The sequence below is a fragment of the Pseudopipra pipra genome, chromosome 20 (assembly GCF_036250125.1).
Source record: "Pseudopipra pipra isolate bDixPip1 chromosome 20, bDixPip1.hap1, whole genome shotgun sequence".
Lineage (NCBI taxonomy): Eukaryota > Metazoa > Chordata > Aves > Passeriformes > Pipridae > Pseudopipra > Pseudopipra pipra.
Window position 1 is genome coordinate 9,840,784 of NC_087568.1, and position 16,166 is coordinate 9,856,949.

The window sequence follows — 16,166 nt, forward strand, 5'->3', positions numbered from 1 at the left end:
ACACGGGCTCCACTGCAGAGCCACTGCCCCTGGAGAGCCCCAGAGCACACACAAGGCTGGAGCCACGCTCACCTGGGTGACAAGGTCACTGGGATTTGAGAGGAACACCCTCTGAGGGCACTGGTTTGCACCTCCAGCTGGGGCACCAGCAGCAGGGACCACGGCAGCAGAGGGAGACTGAAGGCAGATGGATTTTGCTGACTTGCCTATTGGGAAATGCAGGTGCCAGCCTGCCTCCTGCAAGGAAAGGGCAGTATGTCCCATTTGGACACCTGGCAGGGGTGAACACCCTCCTGGGGCCAGCAGTGCAGGGCTGTGACAGCAGTGCTCAGGTGGGAAGTGGATGCTGGTGTTGTGCAGGACTCACAGGGACTCCACAGCAGGAGGCTGAGGAGTGGGGACAGCAGCCATTCAGCCCTTCCCCACACTCCCACGTGCTACAGCAGCTTCAGGCAGGAATCACAGCAAAGCCTCAACACAAGCAGCAGGTATTCTGGGTAACCCAAAGCTAAAAAGGAAGCAGACATGCACCACACTGTGCCACACTAAGTCCCAACTGGAAAATACAGCTGCAAGCTGGAAGACATAGAATCACAGAATACGGCAAGTTGGAAGGGACCCACCAAGATCATCAAGTTCTAGCCCTTAGCCCCGCACAGGTCCATCCCCAAGGGTCACACTGTGTGCCCCAGAGGATCATCCAAACACTCCTGGAGCTCTGGCAGCCTTGGGGCTGTGCCCACTGCCCTGGGGAGCCTGGTCAGTGCCCAACCAGCCTCTGGGGGAAGAACCTTTTTCTAAGATCCACCCTAAACCTCTCCTGACACAACTTCAGGCCATTCCCTTAGGTCCTGTCACTGATCACCACAGAGAACCTTGCTCCCATCTTCCTCCCTGCCTCCACACCCCATCCCAGCCACACAATCCACCTCTGTAGAAGACTATTTCCCCCCCCCTCCCTCCTTGGGGTAATTTTCCCATGTGTGAGTGAGTCAATCAGCTCAGAGGGATGGGATAATCCCTAAGGTTTGGGACAGAAACACATGGCCAGCAGAAGGGTGGATGTGGGAAGGTATCAGGCTCCTTCCTGCCTGGCAAGCCCTGCACCAAGAGGGTGTCACTGACATGGATAAACACCCTTCCAAGGCCTCTCATCCCAAGACAAGGGTGGTCAACATGATGGTGCACACAAACCAAGCTGGATACAGGGGTAAGCTAGGCCAAAACAATTCCCTTTGGAGGACACGGGGTAGTTTGTAGCAGAAGGAAAGGCTGGACATCCAGGAACAGGGAGTCCAGGAGTGACATCAATACAGGCACCAAAGCAGCTGCAGATCACAGAAGCGCCATCGAGGGTCCAGAGAAAGCTCTCATTTCCCTGCAGCACTGGGAAGAGCAATGGCCCAACTCACAAACAGAGCTGAGGAACTCCTTTCCCGGGGGAAGGACAATGCTGTGGAGGCACAAAACACTGCTGGAAAACTGCTGACCTTGCAGTCAGCCTCACTTGAGCAGTTCAGCACAGAAACAGGCTCCCTGCTGGGTGCCCTCTGAGATGTAATTTGATCCCACGGTACACATCCACTAATCAATTGAGGGATAAAGCAAAGCAGAAAACAGCCTTTTTTTTTTCCCCACTGGAATGAGCCCAAATATGCACAATAACAGATCCCACTCGGAGCTATTGCAAACTGCAGTACTTTGGAGAGTTTTGCATCTCTCATCGCAGAGGGAGCATACTTCTGCAATAGCATCACTGCTTCTCAAATTGTGTATTTGAGAGACTTCCTAATGACCTCATAGCAGCACATGTGACCACTAAGTCATCTTCTCAAAGGACCAGGAATAACATCAACAGACCCTGTTTTGGTTTTGCACAGAACAGCTTTCCTCAGCACAGGCAAAAGAGCAAAACCAGCTCAGGCCAGGGCTGGCACCGTGATGGTTTCTCCAGCAGGCTGTGTTTGGCCTTGGAAAAGATCCATCCAATTAACAGATGAAGACCCATTAGCACATACTAAATTCCACATAAAATTTTAGACACAAAAGCTTTTTTATCCTGATGCAGGACTATTTGCTTTAAGGCATCTGTATGGCATCATGAATCTCAGAAGTGTTCCAAAAGTGTTCTAAGAAGAGAAGAGGTGGACTCACAAAATAGAAAATAATGCCTTGAAAGGGTTTCAGTGTTGGGCTTTTTTTCTCCCAGTGCTTAAAAATAACCTGCTATGCTGAGCAGCAAAGCAGGAATTTGAAATTTGTGGGTGATGAACTGGTGAGCTGATCACACTGGGATTGGGAAGTTGCCTTTTGCTGTCCCCAAGCCAGGTGGCACTTGGAGAAATAAATTAATGAACACCTATGATCATGTTGGCACTAAGGCAACTAGACAAACAGCTCCAGACAGACATGGAGCACCTGAGAGGTTCCCTCCTCTGTACCAAGCACAAGGCTCCTGCAGAGGAAAAGCTACATAATCCCACTGTAGCAGTGACAAGACCTGTGCCTCGTGGCCAGAGAACTACCCCAGTTACCACCAGTGAGATGGGAATAGGTGTCTGAGTGAGAATAAGGAACCTGCTCATTAAACAGCACCTAAAGGCTCCTTCTGCCAGGCCTCTCCTGCAGCAGGAGCAGCACAACAGGCTGTTTCCATAGCACCACCTGCCTCTCCACAGTGGCTCTGCTCCATGGTCCTTACACTCCCTGCATCCCACCCAGGCTGGCTATGGCAGGAATTCCACCTGCCCTCACCCAGGAAGGCCACAGCAGGAGCTGGTGATCCTGTGAGCACCAACATGTCATGTCCCACAGGACCAGGCCATCACCTGAGCAGCCTTGGGCCAAACAGGGACACAGGAGGTGAAGAGCACAGGACAGTCCCAGTGAGGAGGCTGGGCCTGCACAGTGTTCAAGCTTTTTATTCTTTCAGTGAGAGGTGGTGAAAGCCAGCTTCCTTCACCTTTCCAGGAACTTTTGATGGAACGCAGAAGGCTGCTGTAAAAGTGCTCTGTTTACACCCTCCAGCCCTGTCCTGTCCTTACCACAGTGTGAGAGAGTGTTCACTCCCACCACCCAGCTGAACATCTGCTCAGCCCAGCTCTGACACCACAGAGAAATCCACTTCCAGCCATCAACCTGGGAAAAGAGGGAAGCAGGGCAGGGCTTGGCATAGTGGGGAGGGCAAGTCTGAGACACATGTGTGACATCCTCCAGGATATTCTGACAAACCACCCTTACCAGGTGCTGACTAGAGCTGCTCTGCAGGGTAACAGGAGGAGGCTCAGAGATGACAGGACAGTGCATGTGGTGACACTATGGACACCTGATGTGGGACACACCCTTCCCAAGTGGTTTAAACCCATAAAACGATGGATGCCAGGGGAGCACTCACCCTCCACATGCCTCCCACCCTATGCCAAAGCAGCTTTTCCTGCTCCAAAGGGAGATGATGAGAGCCCACAGAGCAGCATGGTGTCTCCTGTGCCCCTCAGTCCCTTCCCAAATCACCAAAACAAGGACAGCCTCTGGTCCAGCCACGGGACAGATGCCCCCAACAGATGAAATTCTGCAGCTGAGCCAATTTGCTTATTTCTGGGCACCCAGGCAACTGCTCTGTCCTGCTGGGACACCAGAGCAGAGGCCTCAGCACTGCTCTGCCACCACAGCTCCCTCATCAGGGAATGGCTGAGGAGGTGGCAATGGAGGAACAAAAAAAATCCGCACAACTGCAGCCGCAAAAATCCCACTCAGAGCTTTCACGTTACCAGGAAAGATCCAAACAGCAGCAGCCTCCTATTTGCCCTGTCTTTTAAACAACACTGTCCCAGCTGCTACATCAGGGGCTGCCTCAAAGGTGGTGAGAGTGAAGGAAGGGGGTACTTGCAGCCCCAGGTCAGAACCAGGGGAGTGAGATAGTTCAGCTTTAGCTGCTGTAATGACAAAGGCCCAGGGAACACGTCAACCAGACAAGGAATGAACTCCTGGCACTGAGGCCCAGCAAGGACATGCCAGTAAACACTCTCCCTGCCCATCTTTTCTGACGCAACTGTGAGAAAAAGGGCAGAGAAAACCATTATCTGCAAACAGACATCCCTCCCTCTCCCTGGACACCAGGACCAGCCCAAGCAGGACGTCTCCAGCCTCTCTCTTGTCTGCATGGTGAGCCAAGAACCCTCTGGTGTCCTGCTGCAGATGAGGATCACTGCCATGTCAAGGAAGGGCTCAACTCCCACAAGCTGGAAAACCTGTGCTCTGGGCTTTTGACACCTAATCCCTGGAAGCAGGTGATATATTCAGCAGGCACAAGGCCTCTTTCAAAGCTGACTTTTCTCCTTGAAGCACTAGATAGTATCTAACATCCTGAGCATTGTCTTTCACATGCTCCTCCCCACCACTGCAGCAAGGCAGCTCTTTCTGCTCTCCATCCTTGTAATGACTTTGGAGTAAGGAGTTCTGACAAGCAGAGCTACACAGGTCCTGGGCCTGCTGAGGACCAAGTCCTGCTATCTCACCCCCAGTGATACTTCCCCATGTCTGCTCCTCCCTCCCAGAAGTTTCCCAGGTGAATCTATGTTGGCATATTACATCTCAAAGCTACAAGCTGTGGGGATCTGAAGACCAATGTCTGAGTACTAACTCCAAATTCAGCTCAGAGAAAAGCTAATCAGCTTCTTTCACTGGAGATTTTATTCCAGAGACATGGAAAGTAACAGCAGGAAACCAAGCAAACCATAAGCACTGGCTTTAAGGTTCATTGAGGAGGAACAGCACGTGGGAAGGGAGAGATTCAGCACCAGCCATGTGCTTTTCCCAGCAAGGGACACCAATCCAGCTGAACCATGGAACAGGCAGAGCTCAGCTTGTGGCAGCAATGCCATTACAGCTCCCCATAAAAACCAAAAATAAGTGGTGCAGGGAAGAACTGGTGGTAACAAAAGAGCTGTCAGCCTCTAGCTGACACCCCTGTAGCCCTGTACAGCTGCTGCTCCAGGACCCTCTGGCCACACAACCCCAAACCTGACCCCTGCACTTGGGGCCGGAGGAGCACACACAGAGAGCAGCTGACAACACTGATCACCACATTTCTGTGATTCCTCAGCAAGGACCAGCACCTTCAAATAACCAGAGCACACAGAAGCCCATGCTCCCAGACCTTTTGGCTGCCCTTTCTGGCATGGAAACAAAAGGCAGGAGCAGTTCAGATGCACAGGATACCAAAGGGCCCCTCTCCAAGTGAGATTTCATGATCCGCCCAAGGACACTGCTGCTCACCCCCCACACCAGACTCAGCTCACACCAGGGCTGGTTTGCACTCTAACAGGAACACAAAGTGAATCTCCAGAGTAGAAGGCAGTGCAGACAGATCAGGAATCACGAATCTCCAGGCAGAAGATGAGGACCAGCCACAGGAACTCTCCTTTTCAGTGCCCATGAAGCATACACACCATTTCTGAATGTCCCTGTTACATGAGGGGATGCAGCCAGATTGGAGTCTAGCAAAGAGGCCTTGGCTAGGGAAGCTTCCACCTCCTCAGCAGCTCCTTCCATCTCAGCCACTTCCCTTCCAAGCAAGGCCTCCTGGCTGACACAAGCACCAGGGTGTTGCAATCTGCAGTTCTGCCTGAAGAAATCCAGCCCAGGCACAGCAGCAGGCCTCTGGTCTGGCCTGACTACGTGCCATCCCTGGGCACCCACTGTGTCCAGAGGCTCGTGGCATGTGGGAAGGAAGTTCACTCCTCAGATGTAGAGCTGTTGTGCTCCTATTAATGCTCAGGACCGTGATGGGTAACTTAGATGTGAGCTCCAGCACATCTCATGGCCTCTCATGGGGGGGTTTCTGAAATGACTGCAGCAGAATCTGGGGAGAACCCTCTCCTCCCACAGTGAGGGGCTGAGGGAGGTGGATAAAAAGGCAGCTGTGTGCTTTGAGCATGTGTGGCCTCAGCCTGAGCACACTCTGAGCAGCACCAATCCCACACAGGCAAAGGAAGCTCACGGTGCTCATCCTGCACCTCCTGAAAAACACCAGGGATAACACCCAAGGGAAAACACCCATGAGCTCATTCCAGCAAATGTCCTACAAGCAACTGCTTCACCTGCAATCCCCCGTGCAAACATGGGAAAACCACCCAACGGGATCCCTGCCTTCCCCTGCACAAACAGCACGAGGGGCTGCTCATATTTCCCGTACTAGCACGGAAAAGACAGAAGGATTGGGATACATTACACATTACATTATTAGCCCTACTGGGACATTACCCAACAGTTCACTTAAATGTTTTTAAACCTGCAGGATGAGGTAATTCCAACCTACATGCATAACCCACACTATAGGGTGGTTCACTAGGTACAACTCTCAAGCAAAAGCAAACAAAAGCTGATCTGACATGGTCCAGTGCTCCATCCCCGGACGTGTTCAGGGCTTGGCCAGACAGAGCCATGGCTGAGGAGATCACATGCTGGAGACAGTCCCACTTCAAGCAGGAGGTCAGGCCAGAGACCTCCAGATATCTGTGTTTCCATCATTCTGTGACAGCAAAGGAGAAGAGGCAGAGTAATTACTGCCAAGACGACAGACTTGCATCGAGTTTCTCTGAAGAGATCTTTCCAGATTATATTTAAAAGCTTGGTGAGCAAAGATGCCTGCACTGACACAATGAGGGCTAACTCTGTACTGGCAGGAATTCTGGAATACCAGGATCTGAGCCCCGATGTGCTGCACGGGTCCCACGCAGGGTCAGGGCACCACATCACACTGTTCCTGCACAAATTAACACCCACCAGAAGAGATTTCTTCTTGGCATTTAACTCAGCTATGTGTTCAAACACAATAGCTTGCAATAATCCAAGAACACAGGTTAAAAGCAAGACAGCCAATAGTTCCCAAGACGTTAGAAGCGACCAGAAAATTCACTTCCCACTCGAAGTCTTTACTCTGGGGAGGCCTCAGCAGCACAGCTGCTCTCTGCTGTCCTTCCAGTGCTGGGAGGAGGCCAGAAAATGCCATAGCAGAGACTGAACCACACTCATCACTGGTGGGTTCAGGCCTTGGGAAGAAGGCAGCATGTCTCCATGAGGTGCTGTCTGGAGGGTGATGGGGAAGCAGCAGCAGGCACCAAGATAGAAGAGGGGTTTTTGTGACCAGGGAATCTGCCATTGATGCTATTCCTCCCTGATGTCCACCCATAGTGCTGCTAGGACTGACCATGGCATCTGCATATGACTCTGGCCAGCAAAGCTCATTTTCTCAGAGTAAAGCTCTGTCCAGTTTGCCCCAAAACATAAAAGAAAATATAAGATTGCTTCTAGCTAAATATGTAGGTGGAAGTCATCAAACTGATGGAAAATAGAAAGGACACTTTGGGAAGCTGAGTTATTAGAAAATCCATCACAATCCAGACTAATGCAAAGCACATGCACTCAAAACCAAAGTCCACAAGATGAATTCACAGCTTTGGGACCCTCATCCAAGGAAACAGTGCAGGAGCTTCACTGCAGGGCAGCTCTGCTGGTTTGCTCTCCTCAGCAGCTGAATCACAGTGCACATGGCCAGCACCTCATCCCAAAAACACCACCAAATAACACCCCAGCACCCCCAGCTCAGCTCCACTATAAATGCAGAAATAAAAGATAAAGATTCCTGGAAGACCAAACTACCCAGCATGAAGATGTGACACCTTGTCAGGAGGAACAGAAACAGCCTGAAAAGCACTGACATCTTCCTGTTGGAGAATACTGGTACTCCAGCTATTCCTGCTGCAGTATTTAATTTATTTTACCTTTTGACAGGCAGAAACAAACGAGCACAAGTGAAATAACATAACAGTAACAGAGATGGACAACAAAACCTGACACTTGGCTAGTTTAGCTCTCCATAAGAAGGCAACACAAATGAACTGACACCACAACCAAATGATAAATGCAACAAAAACATGCCCAGACTCTCATCCTTCAAGGAGGCAGAAGAGCTGCAAACTCTGCAGGCTCCATCTCTGTATTGGCTTGTTCTTGAGCAGCTCTTCCTTCCCGATGGGTGGGACGTTTTAACACCTTAAATGCTATTCCCAGAGAAACTGAACTAACTTCTCATTTTCACAGCATAAATTCATCTGGTTGGAAGAAAATACCCCGCCCTGCTCCTCTGGCCTCCAAACTGCAGCTGGCAGCCTCAGGACACAGGACAGTCCTGGGGAAGAAACTCAACTGTTTACTCTGTTTGTCTGCCCCTCCTCCATCCCCCACAGCACCACCATCCCTGTGCCATCTCCTGACAGGAGCTGACTTGTTTCAGGTTCATCAGGCACTGGAGCTCTGCACTGCAGAACTCTGCAGACAGATTTGGGCACAGCACCCTAAGCATCAAAAAAGAAAAGTCAGATCAGGTCAGGAGAGCATCATCCATGCTGGGAGCACTTCCAAGCAAACACCCAGAGCTGCTGCATTAGGAGCAGACAGGCCTCAAATCCAAATTTTGGAACAACTCCACCCAGTTTAATTCCTTGGTCATGCATTCTGCAAGCATTAGTTCTGAGTGGGCTGGTGTTCTAACAGCTCCACACTTGAAGCTTCATGGACAAAACAAGGTTTAAGCAGCACTTTTCAGAGCACAGACCATCACCTCCCATGTGCACCCAGGCAGGATGACCTTCAAACAGGCTCCAGGGGTACAGACAGCCCGTGAACAGACCCAGCAGGATCCCATCCAGGAGCCAAGGGAACAATGAAATGGTTGAGCTGCTACAAAAAATACACCCCCTCACTGCCATCCATCAGAGCAACAAGTGCTCTACCAGTGCTTTCCATGGGGAGGAGGCTCCTGGGATTACTGGTAAGGGCATGGAACCAAAGCAGCTTATGTTCACAACTATTTTACTTAGGGAATAAAGTAATACGACTTAGAAAGTAGATATTCAGTGTATGTCATACTTGCATGGTACTACACACTCACAAGGAAGCAAGATGAAGTTTGCTGAGCCTGCATACAGGAGATTCCCACTTTTGAGTGCTTGACTTTCCACCTCTGTAAAATACCTGTGGGAAGTTATAAATTGGAAAGAGCTTCTGCTAAACTCCCATAGAGCACACATGCTTAAATGACAGGAAAACAAAATAACACCAAGCCTGTGCTCACCTCTAAGATTTACTTTCAAGGATTTGTTCCAAAAAGCCAGCCCACAGGAGTGACCCACAGAAGGAGACTTCCCTACAGGCAGAAGAACGTGGCTGTGGAGTAGTAGGAGGTTTTAACACATCCTGCCTTACACATTCCTGTCTTCAAGTTGCATAAAATGTTGATAAATTTAAAGTTTGGGATTTGAAACTTTCCCCATCCAGTCAGACATCATTTTGCTTAGTTTTTTGTTGTTGTTTTTAAGAGATTGGGAAACAAGTGGCTCTTTGGCTCCTATTTTCATAACCAATGAAAACTCCTCCCTCCCCCAGTTCATTTCTGCATAATTAATACCTTCTTGATTTGGAAGAAGTGATTTTAGGCACAAAGAGGCTCTGGCATCAGAAAGGTGCCTTCTTACCTTGCCTGTGAGAACAGGTTGTATTTTAAAGCTGTTGGCAAGAAAAGCTCCCTAGGTTGGGAACACCACCCAACATCACCTCAGAACAGCTTTGCTTAATTTTCAACACTCCTAAATGATGGCTGTGATTATTTTGGAAGAGTAACCCAGTTGCCATCATGAGAAATGGAAACCAGCATCCCTTTTGAGAGGCACCAGAGACTGCAGCAGAACATTTACATCGAGTCCTCCCTGCTCAGAATGTTCTCATGCATTAACAGAAAAAAACACCATCAATTCTACACAAATTCCTTTGCTGAAGCCAGCAGAAAAACGTCTGAGGAATTAAGGCAGATGAGAGCCTTCCCTGGCTTGGGCTTATCCCAACACCACACACACTAAGGAGAGAAACAGAGCTAAGGAAAGATGAAATACTTCCTTGCCATCATCTCCTGTTGCTGTCCAAGCAACAAGCCCCAGCACTCGAGAGCATCCCTGGGTATTCTCTGCATTCAGGAAGCTGCTGTTGGAGCACAAAGCTGCCCTGAACTGGGCTGTTTCACAGCCTCTGGTGTTCTGTGTGTGCCATGAGGACACCGGGCATGTGACTTGCGTGTTAAAACATTCTGGCTCGCCCGTTGAAGTTCAGATTCTTTCCCTGCAAAACACACACTGCATGATCTCATCTGCAAGCAATCAGCCTGAGAAATCAGCTTGTTAAAGGAAGCTTCTAGGAAAGGAGAGATGTCTCTGGAGAATTTGGGGGCCTATATAATTTTAAGCAGTTTGTTAAACCCCAGCTGCTCTTCTCCCCATTGGGGTCACACAACCAAGAAACCATTTCTCCTCCCACACAACTCCAGACAGGACAGTTTGCCAACACCTAACTGGAGCATCCTATTTGCATTCTCCACAGCCTGAAATCACTCCCATTTCCAAGCAGAACTCATCCTAAGCAGGCACTGGAACAGTGCAAGGACAAACTCAGAGCTGCAAGTTGAGCAGCATCCAGCAAAGCAATCCATTACACATGGAACACCACACTGAATGTGTAAAACAGAATATCCTCTTAATTTCTGGAGGTGTATTTCAGCATTTCCCCACAATTATCACTTGGACCCTGGACACGAACCTGAAGACAGGAATAACCAGTACAGCAGGAGCTCTGCAGAGGAGGAAGGGAACAAGCAATAAGCTCCCAACTTTGCCCTGAGATTGCTTAAAGTGATGTAACAGAATTTTACACGAGTTTCTGGGGATGCTGCAGCGCTACAACATCCCCAGGAGGCAACACCTTTCACTTCCCAGTGAAAACCTTGGCACTGCAGAGTGTAGGACAAAGTGCAGCCTCTGATCCCAGAGCAGGCTCCCAGCTGGGCTGTGCAGGGCCAGCTGCACCTCATTCCTGCAGCAGGAGCACCGTGGAGAGCAGAACAGGCTCTTGTGCTCACACACTCAGGCACATTTGCATCCCCCGAGCTCCCAGAAGCAGGACCACCGCTCTTGCACTCAGCAGGGAGGCTGGGAAGATCAGAGCAGCATCCTGCCTTTCTTCACTTCCTTCCAGGCTGTCACACCCTGCCTGAGCTGCTCTCGGCAGCATCTCCCAGGCAACCCCTTCCCAGCTGCCCCTAGTTGGTCATTCAAGTGCTTTGAAAGACTTTTCTTAAAATTCTTGCATAGAAATCACTGTTTAATGTTCAACACAGAACAGGGGAGGGAGGGGGGAAAAAAGCTAGCCTGTCTCTAACAAAGGAGATCAGGAGGACTGAGCCCTTGGCTCTTCCCAGACATGGATTATATTCCAAGTGAAGTGATTATTCACCACTTCCAGCACCTATTTCAGTTTAACTTGAAAAAGTAACTGTTCTGAAACAAACAGAAGGAAGCAAAGATCAGGCAACACACATTTATTACTATGAGAGCAGAGGATCAAGTTAACCACACTGGGTTCTCCTTCAATTTACATCTTTCCAAAAGCCACTTACTGCTTTTTATAAAGATTACCTACACTTCAACCCATAGTTGTTGAAGCCACTCTGTGAATCAGGGTGATTTGCCCCTGGACAATGCAGGATGACAGTCATGCTGCAACTCTTTTGGTCAATGGTGGCACCTTCTAGCTCCAAATGACACTCTGAACCTCAGAGCAATTTGAAATAACTGCAATAATTAAAAGCTTTTTGCTTTCTGTGTCTTTAAGAAAAGGAAACACATAGCTCTGAATGCAAACCTTCAAAATGTTATGAGAAAAGTCTCCTTCAAGCTTTTTACTCCTTAGCCAAGTTCCTAATTTTACCAGATTAAGAGCAGACAACCCCCCCAACCATCTGTCCGCTACTAAAATCAAGGTACAGGACAACCACCTCCAAATCCCTGGAAAACCACAGCTCAGAAAACTTAAAGTATAAAAGGAGGGGGGCAATATTGAAGGGCTCAGCTGCTGCCTCCCCTGGTGCAGCTTCCCAACCAAATCATGAAGGGAAGAAGAAAAAGGAGACTTTCCAGCTCTAGTTCCAACTCCTTTTTAAAAATCAGTTTATAACCACTAAAATAAACACAGTAAGAACAACTGTGCAGTAACTGGGAACCTGCAAAAACAGCTGCAGTTTAAGAGCAGCTCAGGCCAATATCTGGCAAACACCAGCAGATACAACGGCCCAAGGGGATGGCAGGACATTTGGGGAAGGAAACAGTGAATTCCACCCACAGCCTCATCCAGAAACTGCCTGAAGTACATCCAGCCAGGGCACGTCGGGCAGAAGCAGTCTGTCTGTGGTGTTCACTGCTGAGGTGAGCATTTGCTCCCTATCTCCCAAATTCCAATCTCCTCCTGGATGCCCCTGCACTGCCTGAGCCCAGCCCAGAGCTTCCCAGTGCTCCTGACACTGGGTGGGCACACTGCTCTCTGCACTGCTCTCCTGCTCCCCCAAAACCTCCTCACAGGACACTGCTGGTCCCTCCAGGGCACTGCAGCCAAACCCCTCAGGAAACAGCCACTTCCAAGGGAAGGAAGGTCAAGAAACCTGGAACAAGCAGATTACTCCAAAACACCAGGACTTGAATATTTCAGCTGTTCTGAAACAGCAACCACAGCAGATGGTGCAGAACAGCAGCAGCATCTCTGAAGAAAAGCCATCCAAAGCCCTCCTGCCATCTCACCCTTGGGCTCCAGCCAACAAAACTCTTCAGGATTTGGACATTCTGACTTTCTTCAGAACTCCAAGATCCAATTCTCCGCTCAGTGTTATCCAAGGATCTACCCCAAGCCACATGCTTTGAACACCCTCCTTCGCTGCAAAGCTGACAGTTCTCAATTACACCCAGTTCCAGTTGTTCTTGGCTCTGTCCCTCACCACAGACCTGTGCTCTCCACGCCTGGGCTTGTCACTGTGCACAAAAACCAAACTCGGGGAAGAGGCGACAAATAAGAGCCTTCCTGGACAGTAAATGGAATGAGGAAGATGAAAGCTCCTGGGAAAGGCAAGGAGCCAGCTCCAGGGGAGGAGGAAGAGGTCACCTGGGCCATTCCCAGGGGAGGAAAAGGACAGGGAACCTGAAGGAAGCGTGGACCACTCTTAGAAGTTTTAAAGTTTTTAAGTTAAGTGGGACTTAACTTAAAACTAAAAGAGGGGGACTTAGATTAGATATAAGGAAGCAGTTTCTTGAAATGAAGGTGCTGAGGCACAGGTTGCCCAGAGAAGCTGTGGGTGCCCCATCCCTGGAAGTGTCCAAGGCCAGGCTGGACAGGGCTCTGAACAACCTGCTCTAGTTGAAGATGTCCCTGCTTGCTGCAGGGGTGTTGGACTAGAAGAGCTTTAAAGGTCCCTTCCAATCCATGCTATTCAGTGATTCTAAGCTGCTGCACATTTCAGACTGCAGGCTATGACCATCAGCAGGATAGAGATCATTTGCTCACAGAAATGCTCCCACCCCCAACACGTGCCCAGGGGACAAGCACACACCTGGGTAATAGATTTAAGGCTTCTTAAAGCACATTTACTTTCCTCAATTATACACCAGAGGCCACAACCCACAGGCTGAGCAAGCCACGAGCGGCACAGCAGCTAATTCAGAGAGAGCTCCTGATTTCCACAGCCCACATTACCCAGCCATCAGACTGAACGGACATCGGAGCCTTTCTAATTTTATAGTCCACAGAGACGAGGCAGGAACGGCTGATGGAAGAGCAGCAAGGCCTCTCTGCCCACACACACCACTGCTGCTGGCTCCACAACTGCAGAAACGCTGCTACTTTTTTTTTTTTAAAAAAAGAACTTTTTTTTTTTTTATAATGGAGTCAGCTGAAGAGAAAATGAGGAGCTCGGCATTTTAAACCAAAGCGTTTCAAAACGCTGGTTTATCTTTCAGCTTCAAAAGAAGAGAAATAAAGTGAAACAAAATCTCAGTCACTCCCTCATAACAGTTTTCCCTTTCTGTCTCCAACAAAGCAAAGCGCCCTGAGCTCCACTTGATCACTTTTTCTTTTCTTTCCTCTTTCGTTAACATGATGCCACTAGAGAAGCTGACACAAAATAGCCTCATGTTCTCGTATTTTATCTTTCCCCAATCCTACCTCTCCATTAAAGCACACTTGGAAGGCAGAGCAAGCCAAAGGAACAGCCAGCCAGCACATCCAGCACGGAGAGGACGGGAACCACACCACCGAACAAGCAACGGCATCAACCAGAAAAGGCTTCAGTAAAAGTTTAAAAGCAAAGTTTTCCCATAGAGGTCTGCTAAGTAAAAAAAACTCACAAAGGGAATTTCTTTCTTTCATAAAGGGAAAAAAAAAAAAAAAAAGACAAACAGGCAAATGAGCCAGCGCGGGTGTCCGGCTCGGAGGAAGAACCGGGTCTGGGGACCCGAGCAGAACAAACCACAGCAGGGGTTCACTCCCGGCTCGCACAGCCCCGGCAGCCGCTGCTGGGGCAGAGGGAAAGAAAAACACCCAAAACACCCAAAGCACAAGGGCGGGCGCGGGGCGGGGGGACCCGCCGGGCCGGGAGAGCCGAACCCCGGGCGGAGGGGCCGAACAAAGCCCCGGGCACCGCATGACGGGGCTGCCGGCTCGTCCCTGCCCCGCACAGCGCGGGGTCCCGCCGGGCACTGCGAACCGCGGGCAGCCCCGAACCGCCGGCACCCCCCGAACCGAGGGCACCCCCCGAACCGCCGGCACCCCTCGAACCGAGGGCACCCCCCGAACCGCCGGCACCCCCCGAACCGCCGGCACCCCCCGCACCGCCGGCACCCCCCGCACCGCCGGCACCCCCCGCACCGCCGGCACCCCCCGCCCGGAGCCTCCCTCACCCCGCGGGGACGCAGCCCCGGAGCCCGCCGGGCGCGGGTTCCCGACACCCGCGGGGCTCCAGCGAGCGCCCCCCCGGCGGCCACACCGCCCCGGCCACACCGCCCCCGTCCCGTCCCCGCGGGCCCGGGCAGCGCCCCCCGGGCGGGCGGGGCGGCCCCGCCGGTACCTGAGGAGGCCGGGCGAAGGCGGCGGCGGCGGCGGCGCGGGCTCGCGGCCCCTTCCGGCGGGCGGGCGGGCGGGGGCGGCCGCGGGCGCCGCGCTCTTAAAGCGGCCGCGCCGGGACGGGACGGGACGGGACGGGACGGGGCTGGGCTGGGCTGGGCTGGGCTGGGCTGGGCTGGGCTGGGCTGGGCTGGGCTGGGCTGGGCTGGGCTGGGCTGGGCTGGGCTGGGCTGGGCTGGGCTGGGCTGCAGGGAGGCGTCGCGATGGCAACGCGGCGTCACGGGCGGGAGCGCGGCGGGCCCGGGGCTGCCCCGTGCCCTGTGCCGGGTGCCCTCAGGGGTGATCGTCCCTGTGTGCCCCAGGGCCCCGCCGCGTCCCTGCCTGAGCCGCGTCCCTGTGTCCCCCTGGTGCCTCGGGGCACTGCATCCATGTTCTCCTGTGCCTCTGGACCCCTCCGTGTCCCCGTGTGCCTCAGGGCTGAGCATCCATGTCCCCTCCGTGCATCACGGCCCCTCCGTGTCCCCGTGTGCCTCAGGGCTGAGCATCCATGTCCCCTCCATGCATCACGGCCCCTCCGTGTCCCCGTGTGCCTCAGGGCTGAGCCGTGCCCCCCGTGTGTCCTCAAGGCTCTGCATCCATGTCCCCTCCGTGCATCGCGGCCCCTCTGTGCCCCCCGTGTACTTCAGGGCTGTGCATTCACGTCCCCCTGTGCCTCAGGGCCCCGCTGCGACCCTCTGTGCTCAGGGCTGAGCCACGTTCCTGTATCCTCCTGGTGCTTCAGGGCTGAGCCATGTTCCTGTATCCCCAGGTGCCTCAGGGCTGTGCACCCTTGTCCCCTCTGTGCATCACGACCTCTCCATGTCCCCACGTGCCCCAGGGCTGAAACATGTCCCCCATGTGCATGAGGGCTGTGTACCCGTGGGCCCCATGTGCTTCATGGTCCCTCCATGCCCCCCATGTGTCTCAGGGCCCTGCTGTGTCCCCATGTGTCTCAGGGTCCCTCCATGTCCCCGTGTGTCCCAGGGCTGAGCCACGTCCCCCGTGTGCCCCACGGCCCCTCCATGTGGGCCGGGTGATGTGGTTTAGTGCCCTAGGGTCATGGTGGTAGTGCTGGGTGGACGGTTGGACTGGATGATCTTTAAGGTCTCTTCCAGCCTTGATCATTTTATGTCCCAGTGTGC

General features: G+C 52.0%; 1 protein-coding gene across 4 annotated transcripts in view; it reads right to left on the reverse strand.

The window, feature by feature from the left end:
- Positions 1–15,084, reverse strand: part of LOC135425175 (discoidin domain-containing receptor 2-like) — a 62,357-nt gene extending 47,273 nt beyond the window's left edge. For 2 of the 4 annotated variants that reach the window (XM_064677184.1, XM_064677185.1), the window contains exon 1: positions 14,089–14,163. In XM_064677184.1, the coding sequence (XP_064533254.1) occupies positions 14,089–14,148 (60 nt within the window). In that variant the 5' untranslated portion in view covers positions 14,149–14,163. Of the gene's footprint in view, positions 1–14,088; positions 14,164–14,822; positions 14,897–14,989 lie in introns of those variants that run through there. The other 2 variants (XM_064677188.1, XM_064677189.1) reach the window with 2 other exon arrangements.
- Positions 15,085–16,166: the final 1,082 nt, after the last annotated feature.